This window comes from Eumetopias jubatus, unplaced genomic scaffold, assembly GCF_037043125.1.
Source record: "Eumetopias jubatus isolate StellerSeaLion01/CBP00866 unplaced genomic scaffold, mEumJub1_p1.0 scaffold_17, whole genome shotgun sequence".
Taxonomy (NCBI): Eukaryota; Metazoa; Chordata; class Mammalia; order Carnivora; family Otariidae; genus Eumetopias; species Eumetopias jubatus.
The window spans coordinates 34585640-34610024 of record NW_028274823.1 but is presented as its reverse complement, the minus strand read 5'-3'; the positions used below and the strand labels follow the sequence as shown (position 1 = coordinate 34610024).

Below are 24385 nucleotides of genomic sequence, written 5' to 3'. Positions count from 1 at the left end.
AAAAATCCTAAAAACCAAAATACTGTGACATAAGGTGCTCATGTATGATGCTTCCCATTTTAATGCTTTCCTGTCTTAAAAGCATATTTTTAAATATTCAAATGTAAATTATTCACATGGCACATGCCCTTAGAATGTGCACATTTAACTAAAGTGAATCATCAGCCTATTATTAATTATCATTCAGCCAGCCCTATTCTTTTGGATAAAGGAGAATATTAGTATCTGAAGGGGCTGAATCATTTCAGCACAGCAAGCTCTAAGCAACTTGTCAAGTCCCTCCAGCTATGCCCCTAGCTCTTCCAGCAGCTTGTGGCCCGTGTGGCTTCATCTCTCTCTTTCCTATATATGCAAATATACATCCCAGATGTGCCTGGATTTGTGGGTTTTTGTGTTTACTTACACTACCCATGGCTGCCTCATTCCCTGGACAATGCCCATAACAGTTGTCTGGGACAGGTGATAATCTCACTAGCTCTCAGTTCCCTAGCAGTAAAACTAAGGTTCTTCACTACATCTAAAGGCTCTTCCAGCTCTGATGTTTTATGTCTACGCTCTTTGCTTAGATATTCTTTGGCAGAAGCAGAGGAGACATGCGCACATATGTTATCTCATGTAATTCTTAGAATCTTCTAGGAAGTCTTTTTGTTATTATAATTCCTATCTCGACAGATGATGAAACAGATTCACCTACTTTATGTATCATGTACATAATGAGTGGCAATCACAAACTTAGAAACCAGATTCTCCATTCTATATCTGATCAGTGCCATCTCCAAGTGACAGCCAAGTGCTGGCTGCTCACTCTTTTCTTCTTCATCCAGAGTAGTCCTCACTGAGGGGAGATTATATTGGAGACACCTCTCCCCCCCCGCCCCCTGCCCAAATCATCTCCCCTCCACAGCCAGGAGAACCTGTTCTGGGCTAGAAGACACCATGCAGGCCACTCATGGGTCAATGACAATTCTGATGATAATAGAGATGTCACAAGTGCCTAGAGGGAGTTTGAAGAAGTATCAGTAGAGCCAGGGGGTCCTGGCACATGACCAGATGAGCAGTCCAGTTTGAGACAAGGGGAGATTTTCTCAGCAGGGTTACACCTGCCATTCAGCTCTCTGCAGACCTGCCTCCACACCACTCCCTGCTTCCCATGTAAAGCCCATGCATACTCTTCCAAGAATGAAGCCCACAATGCTGTAAGCATAGACTTCTACATATTTCAAGCTAGAAACGACCTAGCCCCCTCATTTGACAACATAGAGAGAAGTCTTAAGGCCACACAGGGGATTTACGACCAATTCACAGAAATTAAGACCCAGGCTTTCTGATTCCCTCTTCATGTGCTCCTTCCCTGGAACCTGGAAAAGTGAGGAACCAGGACAGGAAACCACTTCAGCGGCCCATCAGCCTCAGCATCGACACCTGGGCTTGCCCAGTGCGTTTGCTCTTGTGGACCCCCATCTTCAGCTTCTTGGCTGGACATCGGGCAGCCTAAAACTTCACCTTCTTCCCCTGTAGCTAGATCTGCCTTCTCTGATCTGCTCATTTCTTTGCTTCTCTGTCGCCACCTCGGTTTCCCTCAGGACTCCGAGCTCCACACTAACCTTAATGCTCACTTTTTTGCTGCTTTTGAATTAAATGCTCTGGTGCTAGCTTTTCAGTTCAATCAGGAACCCCATAACAACTTCACGGCCTTGGTGTTAATTTACTGTTTGTGAAGAGATGTGACCCACCCATCTAGGTAGTTGGATGTAGACACCAGGAGGAGCTAGAGCTCGAGGGGAGCAGATATCTTTCAGGGATGTCATCCTCTGTTCCCAGTGCTATATTAACAATAAAATCATGAAGCCTTTTTAAAAAATCCTATCATTGACGGGGAGTTTTAAGAGTATTATCCTAAATACTTGTGGAAATCAAATATGCAATTTTAAAAGATTATTACCTTCAAAATTTACTGGATGCCTTACTCAGAAGTAAAGTCATATTTCTAAATACTTTCCTTTTAAATCAAAAAGAGTAAAAATATATGAATTGAGCACTAAACTCAATATCCTAAGGAAATCAAGAGAAAATAAATAGCAATCAGATAAAATAATAAATTAGGAAGCACTAGGAATAATAAATAAATCCAAGATTTGATTCTTGGAAAAACCCAATAAAATAGCAGACATTTGAAGGAAGCAACACTTGTAAATGGGGAAAGCATCAATTATTCAACAAAAGGTTTTGAGTAAATTTGAGTATTTAGGAAAGAATCAAGGCAGTGTCTCACCTCACATTATACATAAAAGTAAGTCCCAGGTGGATGAAGGAGTCAAATGTTAAAAAAAAAAGAATTTTTAAGGCAGTAGATGTAGGTAATATTTCATTGATCTTTATGTAGGAAAGAATGTTTTAAGAATAAAAGCAAAGAAAGAATACACAATGGAAGCTGATATGTTTTGTTAAAAATGTGAAACTTCTATATGTTAAAAATCACGAATGAAAAGACAAATCATAATCAATAGGGAAAAACCTCAAATAAAGAAAAGAATAAGTAATGTTCTTAATATATAAAAGGTCTCAGAAAGGGGCACCTGGGTGGCTCAGTCGTTAAGCATCTGCCTTCGGCTCAGGTCATGATCCCAGTGTCCTGGGATCGAGCCCCGCATCGGGCTCCCTGCTCAGCTGGAAGCCTGCTTCTCCCTCTCCCACTCTCCCTGCTTGTGTTCCCTCTCTCGCTGTGTCTCTCTCTGTCAAATAAATAAAATCTTTAAAAATAAATAAATAAATAAATAAAAATAAAAGGGCTCAGAAAGCAATAAAATTGTCAAAGGACATGATTTCATAGAAAAAGAAACAAAAATTATAATTATAAATGTTGATGTGGTAAAATAGGCAAAAATATTTGCATATGAGGATGGTATGGTAATGTTTATAATAATAAAAATTGGAATCAACAATAAAAAATTAAATTACATCTATAACACAAAACGTACTCATCTGTTAAAATTATATTATTGAAAATTTATTGTCATGAGAAATTGTTCATGATAAAATAAGCACATGAAAAGGGCATAAAAACATAACATCATTATCCCAATTTTATAAATATATATGTGTATATCTCATACATGTATCATGTATATGCATATCAATATCTTTGGATAGTAGGATTATGCAATCTTTATTTTTTCCTTTAAACTTTTCTGTGTTTTGCAGAATTGCAACAATGAGCATATTGTATTCATAAGCAGAATACACTGAAGTGCATTCCAAAATTTTAGTCTTTACTTGAAAAAAAATACAGGTTTAAATGATCTTAACATCACTTTGAGACTACTTAAATTGATTAATTCCTTTTAAAAAGGGATTATTATTTAATTAGATTTCTTAAATCCTTATGAGCCAAGCAGTGTTGTCATGATTGTCTGCCAGAATGGAGATATTAAGTCATTACGTGACCCTATACTAAACTGCTACCAGGTGTGCCAATAGGGCACTGGATGAGGAGTCTTGGGCCTCAGGACCTTGAGCAAAGAGCCAAAGGCAGATGTTTAACCAACTGAGCCACCCAGGCGCCCCTTGAGCAAAGTTTTTAACAGCCCTCTGAGCCTCAGTTTCCTCCTATCAAACAGATATTAACACCTCCCTTACCACTTTCACAGAGTTTTTCCAAAGACCAAAGAATATATTCCAGCAGGAGTCTATGAAATATAGGCTATTATGAAGGCAACAACCATCCTTTAAAGAATGAGCTGTTGCCTGCCTGGAATTAGCAGTTGGTTTGTACAATCTTCCTAAGTCTCCTTCTTGTAAGGAAACATATACTCCCTTGGTTGCAGAGGGAAAAAAAAGTCCTCCCCATTCCTCCTATAGTCCCTTTTCTACTGAATTCGTGAGGGTGCTAAGAGATATAAATGGGTCTCCTTTGGGGGCGAGGTACAGATAGCTCATTACACATCCCTCCACCAAAGCTCGATGAGGAAATGCCTGGTGTTTTCCTTCCCTGAGAATAGAGGAAATGGCAGAGACCTCACAGGTTCCCACAGGACCGGGGTGAAGGGCAAATTCTATACTATCTCCACACAAAGCCGCAGGATGGCTGCTTGGCAAGGCTATGGGATCCAGATCTCTGATTTGTGGCTCTGAGGAACAAGTCCATTCACGTGGTGCATTGGTCCCCACCAACCCTTCCAGGATGCTGCAATTGTGAGGATGGTTGTCAAATCTGAGTCATATTATTGCAGACTCTTACCACATGTAGTTATGGGGACAGGACAGTCCACAGCACCTCCATGTCCAGAGCCACTGCTCCAATCAGACTTGCTGCAAGGAGAGCAGACTGCTCTCTAGAGAAGCAGCCACAGATAAGAGGCGGAGGGGAGTAGTGTAACTGACCTGGAAGGAAAGCCCAGGCTGCATAGAAGAGTCACCTGGGGAGATTTTGAACATCCCCATGCCCAGGCCACACCCCAAATGTAGAATTTAACTTGAACCCCTCAGGGTAAAACCAGGTATCGGTATTTTTAAACTTCTCAGGTCATTCCCAAGTGCAACCAAGATTGAGAAGCAGTGGCTTAGGATTGAACACAGATCTAGGCATCTCCGCTGCTCCAACATTCACACACCCTTCCTTTGCAAGGCCTCTTCCACATTCTGCTCTCTCCTGAGTGTGCCTTGCACACACTTGGCCTGTCATGGAGCTAACTCAACCCTGATGCATCTTCTCTCCTTCGGCTCCTCTGCTGGCTGGCTCCATCTCTGCGGATTCCAAATCCCCAGGAAGGGACTCATCATTAGCCCAATGTGCCTTTTTGAACCAGGGCATCTGGGCCTTAGGAGGCTGACCCACCTCAGAATCAGCTACTCTGGATGAAGACCTGAGCTCTTCTTGCCCTAATAATCTGTGCGAAAGGACAGAGGTCGTGTGCTATAGAACATGGCCACCTTGGTCCTCTCCAGGTCTTTTGCATGTGAAGTAGATGGTGTGGGGTGGCACAGTTTCCTTTTAACAGGGACTATGGGATTCTTTACTATCTAGCTCAATAACAAATCATAATATTGAAATCAAACATATTTCCAAGAAATTCATAAAAATTGAGGATCAGAGTTTTACCCTCTTTATAGAACATGATTTTTAATCTTTTAAGTATATATAGGATAATAAAATGGATATAGCCTGCTCAACTATATTTATAGTATATGTGTAATTTTATACATCTTAGTCCACAGAATCCTTGTCCATAGAAAACTACAATTGAGGACACCTGGGTGGCTCAGTCAGTTAAGTATCTGCCTTCAGCTCAGGTCATGATCCCAGGGTCCTGGGATAGAGTCCTGCACAGGGCTCCCTGCTCAGCAGCGAGTCTGTTTCTCCCTTTCCCTCTGCTCATGCTCTCTCACTCTTAAATAAATGAATAAAATCTTAAAAAAAAAAAATCTACAGTTGAATTTAGAATCAAAAGACTAAGATATTCATTATTACCTTAACCAGAGGGATTTTTCTAGTTTTATTAAGAAACTTTTTTATTGAGGGTGCCTGTGTGGCTCAGTTGGTTAAGCGACTGCCTTCAGCTCAGGTCATGATCCCGGAGTCCTGGGATCGAGTCCCGCATCGGGCTCCCTGCTCAGCAGGGAGTCTGCTTCTCCCTCTGACCCTACCCCCTCTTGGGCTCACTCTCTCTCTCTCTCAAATAAATAAATAAAATCTTTAAAAAAAAAACTTTTTTATTGAAATATAATATACACGGGGCGCCTGGGTGGCTCAGTCATTAAGTGTCCGCCTTCAGCTCAGGTCATGATCCCAGAGTCCTGGGATCAAGCCCTGCATCGGGCTCCCTGCTCTAAGGGAAGCCTGTTCTCCCTTTCCCACTCCCCCTGTGTGTTCCCTCTCTCGCTGTGTCTCTCTCTGTCAAAAAAATAAATAAAATCTTTGAAAAAATATATAACACACATAATGAAAAGTGCATATATCTTAAGTGTTTATCTTGATTTTTAAGACTATTTTTTTGAGCAGCTTTAGGTTCACAGCAAAATTGAGGAGAAGGGACAGAGATTCCCCATATACCCCTGCCCTCACATGTGCATAGCCTCCCCCATTACCAACACCCCCCACCAGAGAGGGACATTTGTTACAATTGATGAACCTACATCATCACCCAGGGTCCCTAGTTTACATTAAGGTTCACTCTTGGTGTTGTACATTCTATAGGTTTGGACAAATGTATAATGACATGTACCCATCATTACGGTATCATACAGAGTATTTTCACGGCCCTAAAATTCCTCTGTGCTCTGCCTATTCATTCCTCCCTCCCCAACACTATGATAACCAGCATCCAGGTCAAGAAACACCTTTGTAACCAGCATCCAGGTCAAGAAACTCAGCACTATCCTCACCCCAAAGGCTCCCCTTGTGCTCCCTTCCAGTGACTACCCACCTCCGAGGGTAAACACTATGTTGATTTCTGCCAGTATAGATGAGTTTTACTGTATTTTTTTTTTACTTTATATAAGTGAAATCACATAGGATATACTCTATTGTGTTCTGGTTCATTCATATGTTTGATTGTAGTTTCAGCTTTAGCCAGAGATTTTGATCCTTGAAATCTAGTTCAATAAGCATTATTTAACCAGGAACTGTGCTCAGGGCTGGGGACACAAAAGCAAATAGGGTAAGTCCCTGCTATAAGGAACATTCAATCTAGTAAAGTAGTATTGACAAGAATTTAATGTAAAGTGAATTCCTTTTGTTTAACAAATATTTATTCAGTGTCCACTATGGGACAGGCAGTGTTACAGGTGCTAGGGATAAGCAATGAACAAGCAGATACAAATTCTAGTAGAAATTCTCTGTTTTATTTCCCTGACATGTGTGGGCAAGTTCTGCCCACTAATATCCATTTCCCGCTCTGTTTTGCATCTGCTTTCAACATAAGGGGAACTAGTGCTGAAAGCTATTTCTTCTGGCGACTTGGAATGTACAGCTTTGAAGTGGCTGGTCCAACCATGAGGCAGTTTATAAACCAGTGAGCATGGGAGGTATTTCTCTGTATCTATTTTGCCTTATTCTATTCTCTCCATCCTTGATACTGCCTATATGGAATGACACAAAATGAAACAAAAATCTGGAACCTAAAGAAGGCTTTGGATGTTAGCTTACTTTGGGAGTAAAGCTGAGCAATCTTGTTGCTTTCTAGAACCATGAAGTAAGAAGAAACAATTGCCAGAGTTAGACTGAAATCATAAACCTCTGAATTCGTTTTAATAATTACAAGCATCTAATATGTATCATTATTCATTAGTGTTGACTTTTCAGAGCCTAGTGAATGATTTGAGTATGATGGAGGAGGGACAGAGAATCTAACATCACTCCAGGATTGACAGCTTAAGAAGAAATGGAACAGATCATCTAGTTTTATTTGTCTAATTCATGTTTTCCCCCATTTTTATGGAAAATGTCAAGATATAAAAGTAGAGATAATAGTAAAATTCACTTCTATGTACCCACCTTTTACCTTCAAAGACTATCGATCATGCTCAATTCATCTCTAACCCACTGCTTTTCCTTCCTCTGACTATTCTAAAGCAATCCCGGTTGTCAAATAAGTTATTCATAAACGTTCAAAAAGTGAGGTCTCTTAGTTTTAATCTCCTTAGTTAACAGGCACAGAGAGGTGAAGTCACCAAGCTAGTTAGTGGCAATTATTTTTATTTTTATTTTTTAAAAGATTTATTTATTTATTTTGAGAGAGTGAGAATGAGAGAGAGAGAGAGAGAGTACATGAGAGGGAGGAGGATTAGAGGGAGAAGCAGGCTCCTCGCTGAGCAGGGAGCCCGATGCGGGACTCGATCCCGGGACTCCAGGATCATGACCTGAGCCGAAGGCAGTCGCTTAACCAACTGAGCCACCCAGGCACCCAGTGGCAATTATTTTTAATCCCTAGACTTCAAAAGTAAGTCAAAAGGCTACTAACAGAATATTGGACTTTACATAGTGCAGTTAAATGGTATGTGTGAAATATGAGTTGTCAAATTATGTCAAGCATCTGGTCTGGTCTGTGACCATGGTCACATTTTGGATAATAGTTATAAGTGGAATAAGAGGTTCCCCACACAAGAACCTTAATATGTAGACTGAACAACACTTGAACCCAATATAAGTTTGTCATCAGTACATTTAAAAACTTATTTTTAGCTTGCATCAACACTTTAATGAATTTCATAAATTAATACTCACTCTAAAAATAAATCAATAATTTGTATTTGTATTATTTGGCCTACAACCACCTCTTTTAAATCTCCTGTTCAGAAACTGGCAACTCTTCCAAATTGTTCAATAGGATGTTGGGACTGCTGGCTGATGTTCTTTTTCATCAGTAATTTCAAAACCAAATTGTTGGATTTTGAAATTGCAAATAAATGTGTCCAAGTGAAACTGTTCTTTTCAACTAGTTAGTAATGAAATGGGTCTAATACCTTTCCTAAGTTTCATTGTTTCCCATCTTCAGCCTGTTCTATTTTCTAAGAAGGTTAGTTGATGTTCATTGAGCCAGTGTCAATAGCTTATCTACTATGAGATATCAAAGCATGACTAGGCTTTAATGGAGCTGCTTTTCCAGGGTTTCCGGGCTTCCCACCCTGAGGCACCATTGTTTGAGCTGATGAGACTGTTCCAGAAGTTTCTAGAGCAAGAGGGAAAGATTGTTAGTGTCTTTGTTGTGATAATGTGCAAAATGTTGCTTTGACTGCTTTGACTGTTATACTTGTCCAGTTTTATCTAAAAATGTTACCCAAGGTATGTGACATCCACCACTGTGAGAAGTGGGGCATAAAGCCTCTCTCAATGAGTATTTGATGAGGAGATAAGGGGGGGGGAGCTGCAAAGATTACCTAAATAAATAACACTGTAAAAGGCAGACGTCCAGACACTTTCTCATACACAGCTCTCACTCGTTTCTCTAAGAGATAACAGCAGCAAAGATTGACAGTCTGTCAGGTTAACCATTTTCATTGTGTACTTTTTCTGGGCAGATTATTCACATCGAACTCCTTTGATGTGATCAGTGATGATGCTTTTATTGGTCTTCCACATCTAGAGTATTTGTAAGTAAAGAAACTTTTTTTTTTTTTTGACATGATAATTCAGGACAAGTGCTCTCAGGTTCCTACAGCTGTCTGACAACAAATATTATAACCTATTGCAGATTCATAGAAAACAACAACATCAAGTCCATTTCAAGACATACTTTCCGGGGACTAAAGTCTTTAATTCACCTGTAAGTATGAATGTTGCTATTACTTTTTAAGCTTACTAATGGACAATGCAGTTTGACAACCTGTGGCTCAAACACCCACTTCATGGGTAGTCCATGGAAACTTAAGAAACCGAAATGATTTCTCTCCATGTATACATGCCATATCTCCCTCTCATCAGCCAATGTGGGTTCAGAAAACTGATTGCTATTAATATGATTAGCCTAACCCAACAATAATTAGGAAAACAATCTAATGCAGGGAAACTGTGTGACTGAAATAACTTTTTTATTATCTACATCATTACTCACTTCATGGATAATTATGGTTTGACTATATAGCTTAATTTGATATGTGCTGTTTTTCTTTTTCTGTGTAAGGCTTGACTTTATATACATTTAAACATATACTATAACCACCAGCAATGTCTACACAGTACCTGAACAGTTTGTTTGTAAATGAAATACTTATTCAATGGATGACTATAACTATAGTCATAGTTCTTCACGGGAGACAATTTTGTCTCCTAGGGAACATACATCAATATCTAGAGACAATTTGATTGTCAGAACTCAGGGCTGTAACTGATATCTTGTGGGTACAGGGCAGCAGTGATCCTAAACACCCTACAATACACAGGACAGCCCCACAAAAAAGAAATATCCAGCCTAAAATGGCATAGTGCTGAGGTTGGGAAGCTTTGAAAAACATGAACTAAATAACTTATTTCTCCTAGCCTCTCTCGCCCCCTAAACACACACACATACACATACACAAACACACACACACGTATTTTGAAGGAGGCTAGAAGGCATGGGAAGAAAAGGTACTAACATTTATTAAGTGCCTACTATTATGTCAGTCAATTTGCTTTACATGGATTTTCATTTAATCCTCTCAACAATCCTGCCAGATAGGCACAATAATCCTTATTTTAGAAATGAGGAAACAGAGACCTGGAGGGGATATGTGACTAGTGAGCTGAAGAGTTATGGGATTATAACATCAATTCAGTAGTTGAACTGCAATGGCTATTCATGCATTTAAGACTATTTTCCAAGTGCCTAATATGTGTCTCATTAGTGTTAAAACAAAGATGTAAGAGATCCCAGCGTCATTCTGTCAACTTTAATGTGTTCCCTCACAATACCTCACTGTCAGCTCTGCTCTAAGCCCCAGGATGCAGCAGGGAACAAGGCAGACAAAAATACTTGCCTTTGGAGTCTACATTCTAATGTGTCCACAGGGTCATAATGTTTCCTCTCACCAAACCTTGTCTCAGCTGCTGTTTGGATTTGCAGTAAGGGGCACTGATGGCCAGATGTATTACACACAAATCATTAGACCCTTCAAGTCTTCTGTAAAAAGTTGTTATAATAAAAAACATTTGCTTTGCTGTGCTACATATCAATGCTGTAATGTGATACAGAAATAGCTGTGTATGGTATACATGTTATGCCATTTTATCATAGAACCGAACACTACCAAACATTATTGTTTAGAAAATAATAAAAAACAGAAACAAATATATGGAAGGAGAAATAGAAGTCATAACCTCAACTTGAGAGGTGCTTAATTCACATAAATCCCATTCAACAGAGCTTTTGTCTGATGTTCAGCATAATCAAGGACTGAAGGAAGGATGTAAAATCCATGTGTCCTCTCTGGGAACTCATGACATAAGCCTTGCTGTTCCCATTGGTTCACTCAAGTGTATCTTCTCTCCAGTCTGAAGGACTACCTGACCCAGAAGGAAGGAAGGATAGATGGATGGAAGGGAGGGGAAAAGGGTGGGTGAAGGGTTAATGAAGGGAGAGACGGAGAAAGGGAGAAAAGAAGGGGAAGAGAAAACAGAAGGAAAGAGGGGAGAGATGGGGAGCAAAGGGAGAAAGAAAAAAATCTATACAACACCTTAATGAAGAACAACTATTTTATTTGACTAGAGCCTGTCAGGTCCATTAAATGAAATGGGAATTGAAATGTGGGTCTTAAGGAGGCCTCTTATAAGAAGGGGACACTGGTATAACATGTGCTTAGCATCCAGACATTTTCAAGCTCAAGGGAACACCAAAGTCAGTTTTCAAAGAGAGTAGCATAAATCTTAATGGTCAGACAGTGAAAGGAAAGTCCAACCTCTCTGAACAGGTGCTAGAGGTGGGAAGGAGGTGTTATGAGGGAACAGGTTAAAGCTGACTGAGTGAATATGACCCTTAGGTCTCTTGCATCTTTATCTAACACTTAGGTTGACTCATATGGCATTGCCAATATTAGACTGTTTTTGATCTACAAAAATGCAATGCCATATGATTCATCCTAAATAGTCTCTAAGAAGCGCCACATAAAGATGAATAAGATCCAGTTCCAACCTGGAAGAGCTCAGTCTGGCAAGAGGAATTAGACAAACAGATATTTTCTCACTGAATACCTTTGTCCCCAAGTTATTATGCTGTTCTTCGAGATGTACTTCCTTCCTTCCTTCCTTCCTTCCTTCCTTCCTTCCTTTTTTCCTTCCTTTCTTCCTTCCTTCCTTCTTTCTTTTCTCCTTTCCTTTCTTTCTTTCAAGGAGAGATGGGTAGGGAGGATTTGAAACCCAAATGTCCCTCTGACTGCTCAGTACATCAAGTTAATTTTCCATTGTTTACCACCTATAAATAAATCTGACATTTGTTTGAGCCATTAGTTTCCTTTTTAAGATTTTAGGCTTTAAAGTGTACTTTCCTCCACCTCAGACCAACCCTTCCCAACCAAAGGCAAACACTGAATCAGTGAGGAGTTATCATCTGACCCTCTAAATTGTGTATACTGGTGGAAGAGTTTACAAAGCTCTTTCAGATTCTTGACCTTGTTATAGTCTCCTGGTGATCTTACAAAAGAGGGTATAGCACTGCCCCTGTTGACAGATGAGAACATGGAGGTGCACTCTGCATTTAAGCTGCTCCCCAGCTAGTAGTGGTAAAGGCAGAAGTTTCCTGGGGTTTTAATGAGATGTCTCATGCCCTGCCCACCACATCAGTTACAGCAGGGACAGAAAGCTTTGCCTGAGCTACTTGGATCCTTCCACAGGACATGGTCTGAGGGGCAAATATGACTAGGGAAGAAGGAGAAGATCCTGAAGACAGGGCCCTAGCCTCACTCTTAGTCTCCAAATGCAAATGTTGGAATGAGACATATACCTTCAGATCCAACTGGTTTCCACTCTGGCCTAACATCAAAGCTGCCTCAATGCGCCTACCTGAGCATTTATACAGATTCAGTTAGTTCCCAAGGAAGCAACAAACTTATCTCACTTTCTTATACATCTATCTCAGGAGACTTAACTTCTAAAGAGAGATTTATAGACAACTTAAAAGTTACTATGTATACCCCCGCCCCTTCAAGCTAGCTTTCAGAAAAAGGAGAATTCCTTACATTTCTATCCTTACAATGCCAGTCAAATCCTGAGACCCTCTATTTATTACTTTATTCTGAATTACTGTCCCAATGTTATATGTATTTAACTTTAATGTTTGAATAGTTCATATATTTCAACAAGGTTTGAATTTTTCTGCTGACTGTGTATTACTTTTGAAATCAGGGTGAAAATGCATTAAAAATAGTTTATGGCCAATGATGACAGAAATCTCTAAACATTAGGTATTAGTTTCTGTTAACATCCATGAGCCTTTTTGGTAATGATTTCCTTTGGTATCACATATGTGTCACTGTGACTGAGGCCCGGTAGAGACAGGACTGTTGGCATGCATGTATAAAAATATTTGGGGAAAACTGTCATCAATCTATATGTGTTGCAGAGCACCTGCTGGTTGCTCAGCATTGGGGGGTGCAAAAGATGCATATAGCAGTCCCCAAACTCAGGGTGCCTGTGTGTCCCCAGTCAGGCAGGCAAATGTCTTCATTTCAGCCTTCACGATGACATACATGTAAAGAGGCAGTGCAGGGTAGTGGCTGAGGGTGACCTCTGCCACCAGACTGCCGAGGTCCAAAGCCTGAACAGCTGTGGGATATCAGGAGGTCACTTAGCTTCACTGTGCCTCAAATTTCGATTGTGTAAAATGGGAGTGATAACAATAATCTGTAAAAGCAGGGACAGGAGATAAGAAAGTGCTTAGGAGTACCTAGCTCCTAAGGTTGTCATAAGATCAAATGAGTTCATCTATGCAAAGTGCTTAGAACCTGGTATGCAGGAAACACCGTTATCGAGGAATAAACTAAAACTCCCTGCCTAACCTCTCTTGGTCCTGGATCAGGATTTCAAGTGCTATGGTGTTTTTATCCCCTTTAAAGATTCTGTATGAAATTAAAATAACTGCACTTGAAGCACCGCAAATTCCATGAGACACCAACTCAAGCAGCGAAGTTGCACTGCAGGGAGGCTAGGAGGACCCCAGATGGCTGTGGGCGCTGCTTTCTTAGCAGCAGAGCCCAGTGGCACTGAAACAAACGTGCTGTCGAAGCCAGTGTGGTCTGCCTCAGAGAGGAGACTTTCCAGTAGGTTCCATAGTCATCATCAGAGGTTTTCCCAGGTAAACCAGGAAGACACCAAAGTGGAGGGAATGGTCATCCCTCTTTTGGGAAGGACAGACTGTCTGCCCTTGGGAATGCTTGACCCTACTCAGCTGGTTTCAAGGCAACTAGATGTTCAGTTGGGCAGTGTCCTGGTGTCTTAAAGAATGTTTCTTAGGCAGGCTCTGAATCAGGACTAGGGAATGGTGCTTAGTGGAAGGCACACTTTAAAGAGCCTCCACATTGTTTTGGAATGATTGCCACGGGGAGGTGATGAGGAGGGAGGGCACGTTATGAGCAGCAGGTCCCTGTGATGTGGGGGTGGGTGGCATAGGGCAGTTCACAGACTTTGCACTTTCTTCCTAACTCAGTGTCTTGGTACAAGGGGCCTAAGAGAAGCAACCTCTACTCTTTTCTTCATCTAGATTGCTGCCCTTCCTCTCCTCCACTCCAGCCTGCCCTGTTCATTCATTCCTTTCAAAGTATCTACTGAGGGCTTACTTTGTGCCAGGCACTAGGAATATGGTGGTAAGAAGAGCCTCCTTCCAGAACTCACTACAGAATCAACCTAGAAAAAATTAACATGGATGAAATATGTCCTAAACCTTTCCTCGCCTCGAGGTGCCTGGCTGGCTCAGTCGGCTAAGCGTCTGCTTTCAGCTCAGGTCATGATCCCAGGGTCCTGGGATCGAGCCCCACATTGGGCTCCCTGCTCAGCAGGGAGCCTGCTTCTCCCTCTCCCTCTGCTGCTTCCCCGCTTGTGCTCTCTTTCTCTCTGTGTGTCAAATAAATGAATAAAATCTTTAAAACAAAACAAAACAAAACCTTTCCTTGCTTCATCTTCACTCCTCCTGATCAGTTCTATCTGCTCCCCCCACTCAGACATTCCAGTGCACCCTTACTCCTTATAAAAACCTGGGGTCAAACTCACTGACTCTAAACTACGTGGCTTAAAGTGTTACCTCTCCTAATATTATTAAAGATGAAGCCATAGCCTTTCATGGTGAAAAATATAAAGATGTGATTTAAGATCTAGAATAGAACTTGCAGATAATTCTGACCAAGTGATCATTCACTTTGTAGAAAAGAAAACAACCAGAGCTCAAACCCAGATATGCCATTCCTGGACCATGTCATTTCCACCCCGCTCTGCTGCCCAATCCAAGGAGCCCTGGTGAGGATGGACAGGCAAGGGGTCGGCTTGGACAGTCACCAGAATTTTCTTCAGTCATACCACACAGAACGTCTTTTCCTGACCACTCATGGCCACGTCCGACTCCTTGCCTCTCTCTCCATCAGCCTCCTAATGTGTCTTCCTCTTCTTCCTAATAATACTTGTATTTAGTTTAAAAATCCAGCACTAGGGCACCTGGGTGGCTCAGTAGTCAAGCGTCTGCCTTCGGCTCAGGTCATGATCCCAGGGTCCTGGGAGCGAGCCCCGCATTGGGCTCCCTGCTCTGCGGGAAACCTGCTTCTCCCTCTCCCACTCCCCCTGCTTGTGTTCCCTCTCTCGCTGTGTCTCTGTCAAATAAAAAAAATAAAATCTTTAAAAGAATTAAAATCCAGCATTGATTCGACCCTTGCCCACCTAGCAGACTTTCGAAGAGGAAAGAGGTCCCCCACATCAATTCAGGCTCACACTCTTTCAAGCCATCTCACTCTGGACCAGAAAGAAGGGGAGAGAAGAAGGTCTCTAGACCTTCAAGACCAGTGGCACGTCTCTCTGGAATCTCTTGCTTTCCACACAAATATCCCTCATGAGATGAACTCCGTAGTAATGACTGAAAGAAAATATGACAAAATCTTAATAGTGATTACTTCTGCCAGGATGATTATTTCATCCTTTAAAAAAAATAATTTTTACACTTTCCAAATTTTCTTGATGAAATAATAAGTATTATTACATATATATGTATATATGTATGCATGTGTATATATATGTGTATATATCAGAAAATATATATTCCAGTGATATATATATCACTATTTTATTTATTTATATATATATAAATAAAGTTTATATATATATCAGTAAAAGATGGGACACTTAAAAATACCAAGGCATAGAGTTCTGTCTACTCAGAGAGGCAAAAAGAATAGATGACCTCAGCCTCCAGAATTGAGCATTTAAAAGTGCTTAGGTATTAAATATCACTGGTTTTGACAACAAAGAAACAGATTAGTTTTGTAGTCTTGATTATCTGACATAAGGCTTAAATATTCACCTGCAAATGCCAAATTTTTTCCTGGAATCCATTTCAAAAGTGTGTATATAAAAAATATTAGTAGTTGTGTGTGTTAATTTTCACAAAAAAATGAAATTGGTATTCTTTGTTCAGTTTTGCAGATGGAGAGACAGAAACCAATACCCCCCAAATGACCACACTGTATTCAGTGATGCTGGAGATGAGAGTGACAGCCAGTTTACAAAAGATACAGAACATATTTCAACCAGAGCATCTATTAGGGGAAAGGGAATAATAATATGAAGCTGTTAGTCTGTGAAGCTGGGAGGACGATGGAGGAAAAGGAGAAACTGAGAAAATTGAATGAATTCGATTTTCCATTTTGCTCTCCAATAGCAAGACTCAGTGCAGAGATGGAATCTGAAGAATCAAATGATCGTAACATCAAGCCTAAAAACCTTAACCCTAACCCATGAAATGCTATCTCAATATCTGTAGCTGTTTAACCTAATAGGCACCAGATCCTCACCCTTTTCATCTAAGGACCAAATGCTGAGCAAGTTTCAGGGAGCATCAGGGACTTGTTACTTTTTCTTCCTGGCAGCCCTAGCGCAGAGCCCTCAGGAGCCCTCTCACCCCTACTCCACCCCCACAGAGAATTTCCCGCAGAGATGCCCATGATGGTTTTTGAAGCTCCAGGCCCTCCCCGAAGCTGGGTTTCAGCTGGTATAAGGAACCCAGAGGGATGGCTCCAAATCTGGACTGACTGCAGTCCTAAATTTCCCCAGATGATGAGGGCCTGAAGCCATGTGGTAATCTTGTGAGAAAAATGGGAGCTCCATCCTGAAACCCATCTCATGCAAGAGCTAACATCATCTGACCACTCAGACCCCCTTGTGCTGACCCTGACAGTTACACTCTGGTGAGCCTGGTAACTTCGGGACTTTATGAATGAAGTAAAATAATTGATTTAGAATCACTAAATCTTCACTGGACAGAACCATTCTATACACAGATACTAAGCAATGGGGTCTTTTTAAAACCTCAACTTTATTCTTTGTTTCTTCTGAATTTAAAATAACAATACATGCTTGATGATAAAAACTCTCACAATCCAGATGTTTATATAGCAAAAGATTCCAAATGTAAAAAAATTATTATCTCCTTCCAGACCTTTCTTCATGCATTGTTAGACATGTATCCTCCTTCCTCAAGTGGGATTACCCTCTACATCCTATTCTCCAATTTCTTTTTTTTTTTTCTTTTGGGCATCATTTCTTGTCAAATCATAGAGATCTACCTCCTGTTTTAAAATCTTCTGTAAAGTATTCCATGTTAAGTGTAAACCATCATTTATTTACACAATCCCTTATTAATGAACATGTAGGTTGTTTCCAATTCTTTTCTACTATAGATAATGCTAGATTAAATATCTTTCCCCCTTTGTGCAGTGGGTCTCAAAATAATTCCAACTCTCTTCACTTAGTAAATTGGAAAATACTCTTAACTGGCCAGCTAATTAATGTGTGGAGGCATTTCATTGTTCTCTTCTTAACTTTGCAGATTCTGCTGATCTCCTATGTGCCCTAAGGCATCCTTTACCGTTGACCCATCAGCCCGCACTGGATGGCTGCTTTATATCAGGACCCTGTTACATTTGTTTTGCAGAATAATTCCCAGGCTTTATCAGCATTGTTTTCCTAAGACATTCTCTGGTCCAGTCCGTGCTGCCTGCTTTCTTCTTACACAAGTGTAAACCCTGTCACTGAGGCCTCCCAAAGGCTTTAGGGAAACTGTCTGAACTCCACTTCCTGGGACTCGGAAGCCTTCCTCTCCTTTCTGGGTCTTACTTCCTCTTGGTTCTGCCTCTTTTATGAGTCCATGCAGACTTCTCCTGCCTACTCTTCACCAAACCTAGGCGTGAAGCTCCATCCTATCTTTTTCAGAAACAGTCCACTGTGAGTCAGTATTTCACTGAATTTTGGCAGTGAAACAGGAAAACGAGTAATACTGAGTGCAGTAAATCCAGCCACCATTTCTGCCTCTGCCACCCCTCACGCTGCTCTGCCTCCCCCGCCCACTGGTCCCCAGAGTGAGAGCCTCCCTGTTACAGTAAGTCCTCAAAAGGCATAAAGCCTCATTTTACAGCCCAAGAAGTTCAGCCTGCCTTCATCTGCTTTAGCCCCCAACTCTGTTGATTTAAAAGTCCTCCATCTTCTCATGGAAAAATGATGTCTCTTTACCCCAAAAACCTTGTAGCTCCAAGTCTGTGTCTTAACAGCTGCTTCTGTGGTTGGCCTTCACCTTGAGTATGTGAGGTCTAGAGCTCTATCCTTTGGCCAGGAAGTGGAACTCCCAGATTTGCTCATTGTTTAAAAGAACAGCCTTGGAAAAAAGAATAATAATAAAACAACTGCTTTGGGCAGCATTGCAAACATGGTGCCTCTTCCTGGGCAACCCTGGTGGCAGTAGTAATTCACGACTTGACTGTTTCTTCATTTCATGCCCGCTGTCCTATGACCCAGCCTCCTCCAACCTCGTGCCCTGCAACCAGCTGCAGTTTGTTTCATCCACTTAGAAGTTCACATGAGAACTTTAAGACACATGGTGCCAGAAAATAAATTGAGACACATAACTTGGGAGTGACTCAGGACTAGACCAAGACACCAGGAAGTCTCTTCATTCAACCACTAGCCAGAAAGGTAAATTGTAGAGACATTCTCTTGAAAAGTCTTCTTTAGCAACATTTTATTAATCCTAATACCACTACAGTCATAGTGGTTCTTTCATATGGCCAGTTTTCTAAATGTTATTTCTTTATTTTTAAGATTTTATTTATTTATTTGACATAGAGAGAGAGAAAAAACAAGTAGGCAGAGAGGCAGGCAGAGGGAGAGGGAGAAGCGGGCTGTGGGACTCGATCCCAGGACCCTGGGATCATAACCTGAGCCAAAGGCAGCCGCTTAATCTGCTGAGCCACCCAGGTGCCCCTAAATGTTATTTCTTAGGCAAACCCTTCTCCTTCTTTTCCTCTTCCCCTCCTCCCTGCTGCCCTTTATTGAAAATAGACCAGAAGCCAGGTATCTCATTTACTTTTTCTGTCTTGTGACATGAGGTATTATTACCCAACCCCACCCCCGCCTAAAAAAAAAAAAAACAAAAAAACAAAAAAACTGAGTCCTGAAGAAAATTCAGAATTAAAGTCACACAGCGAGGAAATAGTGGAGTCAGGATTCAAACAAAGCTCAGAATGGCTCCAAAGCTGTGCCCTTCTTTACATAATGGACCATCATTGAGATGGGAACATTCTGATTCAGTTCGCATTCTTATGTTCCAAGGTTCATTGAAGTTTTCCAACCTAGTCATAATTTCTAAAACTCAGGAAAACAACATAATTAACTTAAAAATAGGTTTTAAAAGTCTTGAATGTTTGCACTTGAGAAATCTCATATTAATTAGAGCAGGTAGAAGACAGAAGAGTTTTGAGAGTCTTTTAAATGGAATTTGAGAGAATTTTCAAGGACTTTGGAAGCCAACAACATAAGCTCTTTTTGTTTTGGTTTAGTTTTTAAATTTTTTGTGGAAAAAATTCATAAGAAAAGTATATAATAGATAGGTGTGTACACACACACAATGCTGGTTAAAAATAGAAAATTATCAGTACCTACATCCCTTGCTATTCCTTGTTACATTCACATTTCTACAGTATGGACACATTTCCCTTTTCTTGATATCATCAGGACTACTCCTTACTCATTAGCTTTGATTAGAATTACTCCAGTGATTCATGAAAGAAAAAATAGAAAGAGAAAGAGAAAACAGTTCCTGTGACAATAAGAACTGGAAGAAAAGGAAAGGAGATGATTAAAGAGGATGGATGGATGGATGGGTATTTGTGAGAAAGTTGTTTTCTGAGGTCAAATGAATGGAACTAAAAGAAAAGAAAAATATAAAAAGGGAGTATATGCTTCGAAAAGAAGAAAGAATGTGCTGGCAGGGGGATAGGCTAGAAGGTCCCCAAACTCTAGAGCTATTGGCACTATCAGTTGGGGGTTTGGCCACTTCTGGAGCAAGTGAGAAGGAGAGAGGGAGGAGCAGGGGCAGGCTGAGTGTGAGGGGAAATGGGCACTGTCACCCATTTAGTTAGTCAGTATTTGGGACACATTCCCTAAACTGAATGTCTAAGAGTATGAATCTCATATTCCATTCTACATAGAAAGATCAATGCCCAATATCATTTTTTGCTTGTTTGTTAGTTTCTTTTTTGCCATGGTACGTAAGTGCCATAAATACTGAGTGAGCACTGAAGCAAAGAGACCAAGAATTGAAAGTGCGATAGTGGGAATCTGAGTAGTATCTTAGAAGAAGAAATAAAGGTACTGCAAGTAATTTAGTGTAGTCAGGAAAGAATAAAAGCAATTCATAATTAAGTTTTATCATAAAATGCATCCATTTAGTTTATGATTACAGTTTACATTGCTCTTTTTTTTTTTCCAGGAGCCTCGCAAACAACAATCTCCAGACACTCCCAAAAGATATTTTCAAAGGCCTGGATTCTTTAACAAATGTGTAAGAGGACCCAAGAAATCACTGATTAATTAATTTGCAATAGTTAACAAAGAAACTTGGTATTGATGTTTAGAATTTGTAATTGGCTTTAAAATTAAATAAGAATTTTACAATTTAAATTTTAAATTGGCTTAAATTTTAAATTTACTGGAACTAATGTTTGAGTCTTCTGTAGTGAAGACTCAATATATATATTCTATATTCTGAATATATAATGCCCAGGCATTCCTTGGGGCAAAGTGTGTATCTTATGGGAGGGAGTGCTGATAAGGGACTTTGAGGGGGTGGGAAGAGGAGGCCCAGAGTGAAATTTCAAGATGCCTGTTTTCTCACGAGGTCCAGGAAATGGGGCTACAGAGGAAAAACATAAAGGAGTCTGGGAAACTGACCGAGTACAGATGAAAGGTTACACCCATGGGTTGGTCAGTCAACAGAGAAATGGAGCAGGAAGTGGGGGAAGGGAGGCAAGTTTGCCTTTTCTCTCCTTAGACTGAACAACAACTCTAGGCTTAATCCCCAGGAATTTGGCTTAAGCCCCAGGAAGGGAATGAACTTAATTATTTTTGACCCTTTTTCAAACAAAAGAGCTTTCAAACTTTGACTTTTAAGCCCCAGAGTGAAAGATCTTTGTAAGGAATTTGTATATTTTGCTGTAAGCAAAGCAAGTAATATATGCTTAACTCTCTCAAAAGCAATTTAGCTTCATTGAGTGCCTTCCAGACATTAGAAGGGTATTTAAATGGTCAGAAGGTAGATACAGGAACAAATGAAAGGATATGGGAAACCAAAATATTTCTTATCAATTCAGGTACTTTGCTATAGAATATGTATTCAAAACAACTTTTCTCCAATAACAAAAGATCTGAGTCAAGTATTTTCTCCTAAACCTAGTATTTAACTTCAAATCAGTAAGCTAATGAAAAACTTTCTTTGTTCCTTGTGGTATTTCCCCAGCCCCTCCTCAATGCCTATTACCCCAAGTCCTGAATGATGGTTCATTTCCAAGAGAGTGCCAGAAGCAGGGCACTTTCAAGAGAGTCTCAGACAGACCACAGTTAGCTGTTCTGGTTTACAATCACCCAGAAAAGTTGACACTCATTATTTGGGGTCAGAATATTCTTGGGAGATGAAGTCAGCCCTGGGATGTCTTGGAGGTTAGATGATATACCATAGCCGACTTGGGGATACAGCTTATTCGGGCATCATCTTCTGGCCCATCCTTGTGTCAGCCAGTACCACACGTGAGCAAAAACCAAAACAACAACACAAAACCCACTTGAAATTGGCTCAGTCTCTAAGGAAATGCCATAATGGGTTTGGCCTCTTGGGCCTACCCTAATATGCCCAAATCAAGAATTATCTAAGTACAAGGATCCTTGACAGCTTGTCTTTTAGTGGATTTCTTGGTTTTCTTGAATGTATCCCCAAAAAAGCATTTCTAAATGCTTCAACATTTAAAAGTTATTCATGTGCTGTGTGAAGACTAGGCAATACCTATCTTGGGAATTCTGTGTGACCAAAAAGGGTTTTAGGAAGGAGCCGGAATTTCTGAACAGAAGCAATGCAAATAAACAGAAAACCTGGTGAGTTGGGATCATGTGTGGAAATTTAAATGATCCATGCTGTATAGTTTATTACAGACATGAGCTGCTGGATGTCTGAATTAACTCTGCTGTGTCAAAGTCATTTCCTATTAAAATTGAATTTGTAGACCATGGAATAGGATCAGGATGAATTACATCTCTGAGGAAGAACAAAAGCAAATAGCTGATTTAATTAAATATGATATAATAAGCACTATATTCTATTCTCTAGACCTGCACTCCAATATAGTAGCCACACATGTGGTCACCAAGCAGTGTTCCAAGTGTAACTAAGGAACAAAGCTTTAAATTTTTACTTAATTTTTAGAAAATTAAGTAGAAAACTAAGTTAAATTGAAAAACTGATTCTCAGTTCGGTTATTGCAAGACTTAATTATGTTCAGAACAACTTGGATGTGTGAAACTATTTTTTTCCAACTATAAATTTTATGAAATCTAAATACAGATCGCATACTTCTGATGAAAATTTAGCATCCAAATTGAGTTATGCTCTAAGTGTAAAATACACACTAGACTCCAAAGACTTAACATTTTTTAAAAATGTAAAATACCTCATTAATAATGTTTGTTGGCTACACAGCTAAATGATAATATTTGTGTGAGATATTAAATAAAATATATTATTTTAAAATAAATTATTTTAAATCAAATATATTATTAAAATTAATGTCACCTATTTCTTGTTACTTTTTTTAGAAATATAGAAAATTTAGAAAAAAAATTGGAGATTTTATTTATTTGAGAGAGAGAGAGAGAATGAGTGGGAGCAGAGGGAAAGGAAGAAGCAGACTCCCTGCTGAGCAGGCATCAGGACATGGGCTTGATCCCAGAACCCTGGGATCATGACCTGAGCAGAAGGCAGACGCTTAATGGACTGAGCCATCCAGGTGCCCCTAGAAAATTTTAAATAACATATGTAGTTCACACTATATTTCTATGGACAGCACAGCTCTAGACAGAGCTGCCTTTGATCCAAGAGGGAATAACTTATGAGGTTCTATTGACTGGGTGGCACTCAAGGGTGCACTGTGGGAACTCTCTGAACTCAAACTGAATGGTCAGTCAGGTTCAGGGTAGATTATGCAGCATGACGTAAAGCTGGGTAAAGGCATTCTGCATATGTTAATTGCTGAGGTAGAGATCATACATGCGTAGGTAGGACCCTCATGCAGCAAAATCAACTGAAGTTTGTCTTTCAGGGACCTGAGAGGGAATTCATTTAATTGTGACTGTAAACTGAAGTGGCTGGTGGAATGGCTGGGCCACACCAATGCAACTGTTGAAGACATCTACTGTGAAGGCCCCCCAGAATACAAGAAGCGCAAAATCAATAGTCTCTCGCCCAAGGATTTTGATTGCATCATCACAGGTAATGTATTCCAAGTCATTCCACCTCATAAAGCTAAAATAAGGGCTACATGTTGTGTGTGTGCAGGAATTGGTATTTTTTATATCTTTAAAAACCGAATGACCAATTTTAATTTTTAAAATATGATAAAGCATCAAAACTTTGTGGGTTTAAAAGCAAAGTAAAATTATCATTTTACTGTTTCTCTTAAATAAATGTATCTCTTAAGGACATTTGAGATCTAGCCAAGGAATGAGGCATTAGCACACGGTTATTCATCATCATTTCCTGTTTTTGCAGAATTTGCAAAGTCTCAAGACCTGCCTTATCAATCACTGTCCATAGATACTTTTTCTTATATGAATGATGAGTATGTAGTCATTGCTCAGCCTTTTACTGGAAAGTGCATTTTCCTTGAATGGGACCATGTAGAAAAGACCTTCCGAAATTATGACAACATTACAGGTATGAAAAGCCTGATCGTATTTTGAATAGAAAGTCAAGCAGGTTGGACCAAGGGCAACAGAAAAAGACAACTGGTATAGGGGGATTGTTGGGCACACTAGAGTCCTTTAATCCCCAGCTGTACCATTTACTAAATGACTGGGGATTGTTCCCTAAACCTTAATTTCCTGACTTGTAAGTGGGAATAATAATACCTAACTCATGGGGTGGTTGTAAGATAATGTATTCATAAGATATTATGATCACACATTGAAGAAACTTAGCATAGAACCAAGCATAGTAACTGCCAAATAAAAGGTAGATTATTTTTCTTTAAAAGAAAAATATTGGACTAGGAATCATGAGTTTTAATCTAGATTCTGCCACAAACTAGATGGGTGAGCCACTCACCCTCACTGGGCCTTCCCTTTTTCTTAACTATAAAATAAAGATGTTATTTTAGATCAATGAGTCTCAAGCTCTGTTGTACAAAC

At 40.0% G+C, this 24385-nt stretch overlaps 1 protein-coding gene across 4 annotated transcripts in view; it reads left to right on the top strand.

Annotated features, from left to right (window-relative positions):
• The window catches only part of LGI1 (leucine rich glioma inactivated 1), a 38458-nt gene that overhangs the window by 11125 nt on the left and 2948 nt on the right, over window positions 1–24385 (top strand). For 2 of the 4 annotated variants that reach the window (XM_028098898.2, XM_028098899.2), the window contains 5 exons: window positions 9016–9087; window positions 9189–9260; window positions 20424–20495; window positions 23299–23468; window positions 23748–23912. In XM_028098898.2, coding sequence (XP_027954699.1) covers window positions 9016–9087; window positions 9189–9260; window positions 20424–20495; window positions 23299–23468; window positions 23748–23912 — 551 coding nt within the window. Of the gene's footprint in view, window positions 1–9015; window positions 9088–9188; window positions 9261–20423; window positions 20496–23286; window positions 23469–23747; window positions 23913–24385 lie in introns of all 4 variants that reach the window. The other 2 variants (XM_088019879.1, XM_028098900.2) reach the window with 2 other exon arrangements.